Below are 10,156 nucleotides of genomic sequence, written 5' to 3' on the forward strand. Positions count from 1 at the left end.
TAAATCGTTTCATAATTTCAAATAAAGTTAGTATATACCATCGAAAGTTAGTAGAAGTGTAGGTATAATTATTATAATTCCTCAGTCAAGTCACGAGCTTATTCGCCGAATATTGTCGCATTAGCCTTTATTCTTATAGGTAAACATTTAAAATCGCTTCTCTCATCTTGAAAAAAAGTTAAAAAAAAAGGATCAAATTGGATGATCCTTTTTTTTAAACTTTTTTTCTTATAAAATATAAAATTCAACAAAAAATAACATCTTCAAAAACAAACCTTGAACAAATCCTATTATTTCGATTTATTTGTATCATGGGAGTTAGTATAGAAATGCCAATAAACAATATCATTCCATGCTGTGTACAAAAAAACTGATAAGGGAAGAAAATGCGTAGTGTATCAATCGCAATCCAAAACAATTTTTCTATGTAATATCTTTCCCGAAACATTTTCACAACTCTTGCAAAAAAAAAAATACAATCTTTTTATTACTCTCTGAACTCTACTGAACAACATATCCTTCTTCTTCTCCCATATTGTACCACCATTTACTCATGTAGTGAGTATGTCGATAAGTTATTACATCAACTGTGACTTGAATTCAACGAACATCAGCAATATTATTATTATTTCATCCAGGATATGTGTTTGTTAGCATTTGTGTCGTCATCTCATTCTGCTATTACAATGGTACCAATTTTTTTTTTTTTTTTTGTTTTCACAAAAAAAAAGAAGGAAACAAAAGTCGAATTTGCCATGAAAACTTGGTGAAAAGTTTAAGTATCTCAATATACGAGTGAGTACTCTTTGAAAAGGATGCAGTAATGTTGATGATTTTTCCAAACAAAAACTGTCAATGGAAGCAGTTTGATTTTTTGCTATTTCTATAGTTCTTATAGTTTTGTTGTGTGCTCTACTTCACTTTTTTTCAACTTCAACTTCAATACTGTCTTACTGTCTGCAACAATCGGTATATAGTGTTTTTATGTCCTGGCATAAAATTCAATATAATATCGAAGATACTCTTCTTCTTCTCGTCCTTTTTCAAGAATATGTGAGATTGGAGATGATTTTTAGGTGATGCACACTTGACTTTTATGTTTCTTGACACAAAAAAAAATCTAAAAAAAATGGGGTTGGAAACAATTTGATTTCTGTTAAATGTGCAAACTGAATTGATATCTTTTCGTCCTTTTTTTTTTTTGTATCTAATAATTTCATTCTCCAACTTTCCACAGCGATCTAGAGTTTGGTTCCTTGGCGCAAATCTACAATGGGGAATCATTGATTATCCGAAAATGCAATTGCGACGGGATGTGCTGTTTTCATTTGCCGATGTCCTTGGTAGGTTTTTGCCATCATTATACAAACAAAAAAGGATATTTTATTTGATTGACATTATTTAATGATGGTTTTTTTTTGTTGCAGTTTACATCGGCGGATTGGCAGGATTCTTTTTGGGATGCAGTCTTTTAACACTCACCGAAATTATATATTTTTTTACTGCACGATTTTTTAGGAGGCTTTTTTTGTAAAAACAAACAACAAAAAAAAATTAATTGAATTTTTATGCATCGTCAGTCAGAAAATTTATGCGCACATTATACAAACAATATTAAAATTAATAATATTGACTCTGTTTTTCAAAAAAAAATATTATGAACGTGTTATAATACAAACTATGTTATTTGCTTAAACCATCGAAAGTAATAATAATAAAAAAAAAATTATATTCATGCACTTAGTTAAATGATATTAATTGTTTACAATTATATTGGTTCAATTGAAAACTGAGCTACAATACCTATAGATTGTCTTTTGTCTACTGATGAGTTATGATTATTTGAGGTGTTATCGATTAAAGTGCAAATGGAGTTGGAAATATGTATAATTATTATATATTGGGGTATGCGGTCTTAAATTAAAAATTTTTATTATTCTTTTTTTTGTTACGTTTAATGTGTTGGCTAAAATTATGTTAATGTTTGTTTCCTGATTGTTTAATGCATTTGGTTTTTTTTTTTATATTAAGGACAATTAATATTTGTTTTGATTTTATGTGAACTTATATTGAATTCGAAAACATTTTTTTTTTTTTTTTTTTTTTGAAAAAGTACCTACTTTTTATGGGACTGATAAATACTCATCTTTAGTTTTGATAGAACTCGAGTTGGCTAGTATAATTTTTAATGGAACATTATCTTAGTATTGTTTTAGTATTTTGAAAATGAGATTATTTTGGAGAGTTTTTAAGACAATATCTACTCTTCTTTGAAATGTTATTTTAGTGTCATCTAAAACGCACGGCAAAATTAGTAGCAAAAGTATCTACTTTCAAAAAAATTTAAAGATGGTTATTATCTATTATGACATAACAAGAAACAATCGCCAACTATCTAGGATCTCATTTAACCATATTTTTTCAGTATAGGTACTTATTTGCTGAGTTTTACGATTTGCCGAAAAAATTTGAATAGCAAAAATTTCTTTTGATGTCATACCAGTGTTTTATTTTCCTAAGGTAGTTAATAAAAAGGTCTAAACATTTTTAATCAAACCATTTTTGTCTATACATACCTCAAAGATATTGAGAAAAATGGAAAAATAAGATTTTTTGTTTTCAAAAATGGTTTGATTTTAACAAAACCAGGTTAAAAATAGTTTTTTTTTATGTTTTTTAAGATAATTTGAAAAAATAGCCCATTTTCCAATCAAAAAAGTTGAAAAAAAAAACACACACAAAAACACGACTTTTGAGCCCAAATGACAGTAATATTTGCGAGAAATATTTTTCCAAACAAAATTATACTTTTCTTATGGCCTTCGAGTATTAAAATGGCTCTAACGTGCAAAGTTTTTGAATTTTTGAACTTTGAAAAACACTCTTCTTGGGTTCTCAATAGTAAAGTGTTATAAGTTTAAAAATTGTAGGATGCTGTCAAAACTTCATAGAAAAAAAAAAATACTCAAAAATACGCATTCAAAAATAGTTGTTTTTTTTTTTTAATTTAGGTATATATCGAAAATCAGGGACCTAATTTTGTTTCTTTTCATAAATCTTTCCATTAGAATAATTCAATTCCACTTCAATAATTAATTGCTTAGTTTCTAATAAGCCGTTGGTAACTCAGTGTTGAAATTTTCCATTTTTCTAACAAATTTATCTATGGATTACGAACAAATCAAATAAAAAAATTAATAAACAAAGAAACAAAATGAAAAGTAGACTAAAATATAAATAATCTTAAATTTTACTAAACAAGTTTCACAATACATTTTTACTTGCGATATAGGTATATCAAGTTATGCATTCGTACAAAAAAAAAAAAGTTGAGATAACATTTTTCCATGACATTACGATGGTAGACAATGCCAAAAAAGTGGGTCCCGGAAGTCCGTCTGTCTGTCTGTCTGTATAAGGAGCTACAGCCTAAACGGATGGGCCGATTAATGTCAAACTTGGTATGTAGCGTTATTTGGCGACTCTCCATAGGTGTTTTTGGAATTAAATTTTTTGGACCAAATATAACGGTACTTGTCATATACCGATTTTAGTAAAATTGAAATATCTCGAAAAGCGGCTCCAACGATTTTGTTTAAAAAATTCAAATGTTAGTTTTGCTAAGGTCTAACTTTCAATGAAAAAAATTTTTTTTGAAAATCACTATTAACAGTACCTGCCATAGAACCGTTTTTTTTTTCAAATCCGATTATCTTCGAAACTGTTTATTCGGTTTAAACGAAACTTTTTGTGAAGAAGCATTTATATAATTTTAATATAAACCAAAAATAAAATTTCCAAAAAAATAATTTTTGGATTTTTAAAAGAATTTTGAAAATTTTTTTTTGAAAAATCAAATTTTCGAAAACGGGACGTTGAATTTTTTTGAAATTTTGTTTTAGATGTTAATTAGTGATTTCTACAAAATGGCATACCAATTTTATTTTAAAACTTTTTTTTCAAAAAATTATTAATAAAAAATTAGTTTTTTAAAAAACGGCTCAAACGATTTTTTTTCTAAAAATGCATGTTAATATATCAATTAAAACTGCATACTTGTTTTGGACGGCAACTTAATTTCAGATTTTTTTTTTTTACGAATTTTATTTTTTTTTTCCAAATTTCTATATAAAAAGTCTTAAAAATTTAAGCAACTTTAACTTTAAGAGCAAGTTCGTGCGACCCAGTCGTGCATTTTATTTTTAATGCATGAGTAAGAAGTTGTATCACCTTCTTTAAGTAATTCTGTAAAACTTGGGAAATATTTTAACTCCAGAATATCGTGTAGAGCATTTTATTTAAATAAGAAATTCAAAAAATATTTATTAAAAATAAAAAAAAAAAATTGTAAAATATTTGCACCGAAAAATGAAAATATTTTTATCAATAAAAAAAATTTTGCATTAAAACAAAAATGTTATTGCAAATAAAAACAAAATGCATTTTTCATTGCAAATAAAAATATTTTGCTTTAAAAAAAATTTACAAAATACAAAATACAAAATTTTCTGCATTGAAAAAAAAAAAAAAAATCAATGCAAAATTGTATTAACAATTTTTTTTTAATATTCCTCAAGTTTCTTATTGCATTGATTTTTTTTTTCATTGTCGAAAATTTCGTATTTGCAATTAATTTTTTTTAATGCAAAATATTTTTATTTGCAAATATTTTTCAACCGCAATAAATATTTTTTTTAATGCAAATTTTTTTTTTAAATTACCTGTGCAATAGGTATGTACAATGTACATATTTTTTAAAATTTCAAATTCATTTTTTTTATTGATATTCTTACAACCCTGGTTAAAAGTTATTGGCGTAAAAATTTCATCATTACAACAAATGATGTAGGTACTCACTCAAAAACAGTTATCAAAGTACCTATATACTCCAGTCTACAAGGCATTTTTTTTTATTTTCCTTCATTTTGATCTCTCCATAAAAATAGCATTGATTTTAATATTTTTTCCTTTAATTTATATATATCTTTGAATCTAAGTGATTTGCCTCATTTATATGCAATATGAACAAACGAAAAAATCTAAGCGTCAGCATCACTTAAATTATATTCAATGAAAATTTGTCTTAATGGAAAATATTCAAGTTAATTGAATATAATTTTTATGTGCTTCATTATGGCATACTCCTATAAAAAGTTCATTTACAAGCATTAATAATATAAAAATATATTCAGAAAAACCTCCCGTACCATATCGACATCCTTCATTTAATATTTCATCGCATTCTTTTCAGTAAAGAAAAAAAGAAATATACTTAACAAAAATCAGTAGTATAGTCTGCTACCAGAAGAACGAATGAGTGAGAGAGTTTACGACTTAATAAATTCTTCCAATTTAATTGATCCCCAACTCGAACGCACAATATATAAAATATCTCCCTTCATCAGATGTGTTTTCTTTCAAAAAAAAAAAAAAAAAAATCATATAAAAATCTAAGCCAGGACTCTTCTTTAGTCCTTATGTGAACCTTTTCAACTCGATATAAAAAAGAAAATTACCATAAAACTCGAGTTTGCATAAATATATGCAATTTGTACTTTTTTTTTTCGTTTTGTTTTGTTTGTGAAACGAGTACACGAGAGTACAACGAAAATTCGTTTAGAGTCCCTTTGAAATTTTATCATAAATGTTTTGTGACATATTCAAACGTGTGTGCCTGCACATAAACATATAAGGACTTTATCATAATAAATACAATTCCCTCCCGTGCGTTAGTAACGATGGGGAATGGGAAAGGCACTCTTTCTTGGCTTTGGCTTCCATTTCCACATCCGATTGAAATGCAATCTGAAACCATCATCATCGAGATCTTGAAGAAGAGTCTAAAAATATTTGAAAGGAAACAAATTCAAACATTTATTTTACCCCCTTTTTTTGTCTCTGTTGGGTGAAAAATAAAATCCACGTTGTTCATCAGATTCTTATGACTTCATTGGAGTTTACAACCCCAGCCAAAAGAAGTATAGAAAGGCTTTATATCGACAAGAAAGTGGGCTTTAAAACGAAAGCCAACTCATATTTATATTCAAACGAATATAAATAACTCATTGCAATATATAATGTGGATTGCAAAATACGGGCAAGGGTATATTGTGCGGGTATCTCCTTGTCAAATGGTTCCCAGAAAAAAAAAATCTAAAAAAAAAACAACCTTTCAGGAGAATTTTTTGTTCCTCCAAACTCAACTCCAACGCACGTTAGTGGCGCTGCTGTGGTGCGGTGGTGGAACGTGGAAGCTTGGTAGAGTAGCAATGAAGTATCCCGGTAAAGTACGTGAGGAGTTTTTTTAAATTTCCTTTCAATTTTTTTTTGTATCTACGTATCTTTTTTTGTTGTTGTATATTTGTTTATCCCCAGTATTTCTGCTGTTTGGTGGAGATGAACAGGAACAGGAACACACTACTAAGCACACACATACTCTATTTTACGATACATTTTGGTAAACGAACCATGGAATAGTACAGAAAAAAAGGGGTGTTAGTGTAATTCACAGGAAATATTATGATTACATCCGGAATTGCAATCTGTAGTCCTCCTCCCAACTCCACCACCACCATCATCATATCGTGAAAAGCTATTTAAAATTTGTCGAAAGCATTCCAAGAAAAAAAAAGGGTATTTTTTTGAATTATAGATTGAGAGGTGCGGTCCTTGGATATGGCAATGGCCATAGGAAAAAGTATAAAGATAGTTGAATTATGTGCGTTGTTTGTTTTTTTGTGTATTTTCTCTCTATTTGGATTTCGACATAATGCTACACGATGATTTTCGTGAGAATAAAATAGTAGATGATAATGTTTTTTTTTTGGGGAAATTATTGGTAGGTAGCTTTGCACAGTTGAACTTTTTTTTCGGATGGATTGAAAAATCTGACAGAGTAAAATTGAAAACAGTAAATTTCGTGGAATTTTTCAAAAGGGGGACTCAGAATGGTAGAATATGAGAAATGTTTATAATGATTTTTTCTGTTTTACAGCTGAGGTTTTTGTTTTTTTTGTTGCTCTGTGAAAAGATTGCTTTATTTTGTGTTTCTGAAGAATTAATTTGCTCTATTCTTGGTATATTACAATATCAGACAATTCAGTGAACTTTGAGTTCAAAGACGGAATCAGTGGTATTTAGGCCTTTGATGGCCTAGGAATTATTGCTACAGGCGAATGTTTTGTTTAAGTGCTTATAAGCCAAATACTTTTGGAAATGATGGGTATCGCTGGATTTTTGTGTCAATGAATCTTACACTTAGATCCGTTTTACTTTAGATATCACAGGTTTTTCCTACAATTTTAACGGATTTCTTGGTCACAAATTGCTCCAAAAAGTATCATTTAAGTATCATACAATGCTCCGAAAGTATCATGAGTTTATCCAGTAAATATGGGTGTATCTATTAAGTATCACAGATTTCTTTGATAAATACCACGGATTACTGGAATAAAAACCACAATTTTTTGTATTAAGTATAACAGATTTAGAAGGTTACTACCATGGCTTTTTGTAGTAAGTCTTATAAAAAAAAATCAAGGATGTCTGAAGTAAGATTCAAGAAGGTCTACGGTAGGTAGATATCACCGATTTTTCAAGACAGCATCACGGATTTCTTGAGTAAGTATCACAGATTGCTCTAGTAATTGCTCGTGATACATTGATTTTTTAAGTACAACAAGTATGACAAGTAAGTAACATAGGTTTATGTGGTATAAGTATCATAGATTTCGCCCGATAAGTATCACTAATTTCTCTGGAAAGTATCATAGGTTTGGTGGCTTTCTCAAGGAAGTCTTATAGATATCCCGAAAAAGTATCACAGATTACTCCAGTAAGTATCACAGATTTATCACAAATGAGATAGGTATCACAAATTTTTCAGGTTAGTATCACAGATTTCCGTGGTTAGTTCCAGAGATTTTTACGATATCATGGACTTCGCCGATAGGTATAACGGATTTTCTCTTTAAGGATCAGCGATTTCTCCGGTCAGCGCCACCGATTCCTTCAGTCAGTTTTTCTGATTTTAGAGGCAGGTAGGAAAATTTTGTGTCATAAATTTCAAGAATTTCTCCAAAAGGTATCACTGTTTTTTTTTAAGTATCATAGATTTCTCCAGTTTCTAGTAGATATCACAGATTGCTTCTGTTAGCTTAACCAGATTTTCCTGGTAAGTGCAAACTGTTTTCTCATAAAAAGGTATCACAGATTGTGTCCTTAGGGAAGTATCATGGATTTCTCCGGTAGGTATCACCGATAGCTGGAGTAATTTTTCTGCAAATTATGATCTTTCTCATAATTTTGACGGATTTCTAACAAAGGTATCAAAAATTTCTTCGTGAGTATCACCGATTGATTTGGTAAATTTTACGGATTTTATGGACAATTTGGACGGATTATTCAGGGATATCTCAGATAGGTGTTACAGATTTTGACGTAATGTATAATGGATATCTCTGATTGCTATCACCGATTGCTTCAATAAGTTTTAGAGATTTTTCAGGGGAGTAAATCGATTTTTTTCATAAGTTTCAAGGATTTTGTAAATAGGTATCACGGGACTGTCATTAAGTATCATGGATTTATTCAGTTTGCTTGGTTTTTCCAGTAGGTATGGGTATCACTGATTGCTTCAGTAATTCTTACAAATTTTTCGGGAAAGTATGACGGATTTTTCCCATAAATTTCACGAATTTCTCAAATAGATATCACAGATTTTTTACGATTGATATGATAGATTTATCCGGTAGATTTTAGCCAATTTTCTGTCAAGTACAACGGATTTTCCTAAAAAATTATAGATTTCTCCGGTAGGTATCACGGATCATTTAAATAAGTCTTACAGATTTTTCAAACAAGTACGATAGATTTGTCTCAAAAGTTTCACGAATTTCACAGGAGATAGATATCACGGATTTTATCGCAAATTATCATAGATTTCTTTTCTAAGGAATTTTCCCTATAAGCATCATGGATTTCTCCAATAAGAGTCATGGGTTGCTTCAGTTAGTATCACAAACTGCTCCATAAAGTAGTTATAGACGTTTTTTCGTAAGTATCACAGATTTCTTCGTTAGGTGAAAGAAGTATTCCTGCGTATTTTTTGACAGATTTTTCGAACTGTTGAAATTGAAAGGTCTTGAAAGTACATATCTACATATCGGTTTTTACAATAATAAGAATAACATCAATTGCATTATAAATGGACTTTTTTGAGGATGTCAGATTTTTAGAGACCCCATAAATGAAGAAACTCACAAATCATACAAAAATAAGCTCTAATCTCTGCTATAATACAAAAAAAGAAATTCTTTCAAAAATGAAATAGACAAAAAAAAAAAAACAGAGACTAGGAAAGGAACCACCAAAATGTACAGATTGTTCATCCCCCATAAATTGTATCCTCGGGTACCCAAAAATAATTTATTGATATACATTACTCGGCACCGGACATATTACGAAAGTCACAACCGGAACGGAAAAAATGAAGTCGTTCCTTCTGTTTAATTCATTTCTCAAAAACAAAAAAACAAAAACCACACTGAGAACGACCGACACGCCGACGATTGCGATGAGAGAACTCCCATTGCACCCCGACCCCAGAATAACGGAACGGGACTAAAAAAAAAAGGGTAATAGTTCATCAAAATGAAAACATCCTCTTTTTCAAGTGTTTGCTGATGGAAAGGGTTTGATATGGCTCCAAAGAGGGGTATGATAGGGTAGCACAATGTTTGCTAGCGTATTGTAATGGGGCAAAAGTGTGCTTTGCTATACACTTTGTGATACTATGCTTCTGCCCCCATTAAGCGTAGATAGTATGTTTGTACATCTCCAAAACCAAGATTGCTCCCATTTTTGCTCATCTATCTGATAAACGCTGCTGCTGATATATTACACAGATTTCTCTTATTTCCCCGGGGATGGCAAACAAAAAATGGTCAGTCATTTGGATTTCGTAGAGAACGAACGCTCTGTGAATATTTTGTAATTAAATTGCAAGTAGGTATACTCTCAACGAAAAAAAAAAAAAAACGAGTATACGAATGATACAGTGATGTAATCTACCATTTCGCTGTTTGTGTCAGATACTTTGTACTTTTTTTTGTGTGTTTTTTTTTTTTTTTGTATTTACCAAATGAAGGGTGTGTAT

At 29.8% G+C, this 10,156-nt stretch overlaps 1 protein-coding gene across 5 annotated transcripts in view; it reads left to right on the plus strand.

The window, feature by feature from the left end:
- The window catches only part of LOC129917915 (sodium channel protein Nach), a 90,450-nt gene extending 88,829 nt beyond the window's left edge, over positions 1 to 1,621 (plus strand). The window contains exons 8-9 of one of the 5 annotated variants that reach the window (XM_055998143.1): positions 1,238 to 1,343; positions 1,428 to 1,621. In XM_055998143.1, coding sequence (XP_055854118.1) covers positions 1,238 to 1,343; positions 1,428 to 1,534 — 213 coding nt within the window. In that variant the 3' untranslated portion in view covers positions 1,535 to 1,621. Of the gene's footprint in view, positions 1 to 1,237; positions 1,344 to 1,427 lie in introns of those variants that run through there. The other 4 variants (XM_055998141.1, XM_055998144.1, XM_055998145.1 and 1 more) reach the window with 4 other exon arrangements.
- The last annotated feature ends 8,535 nt before the right edge of the window (positions 1,622 to 10,156 follow it).

Source organism: Episyrphus balteatus, chromosome 4 (assembly GCF_945859705.1).
Source record: "Episyrphus balteatus chromosome 4, idEpiBalt1.1, whole genome shotgun sequence".
In the NCBI taxonomy this organism is placed as follows: Eukaryota; Metazoa; Arthropoda; class Insecta; order Diptera; family Syrphidae; genus Episyrphus; species Episyrphus balteatus.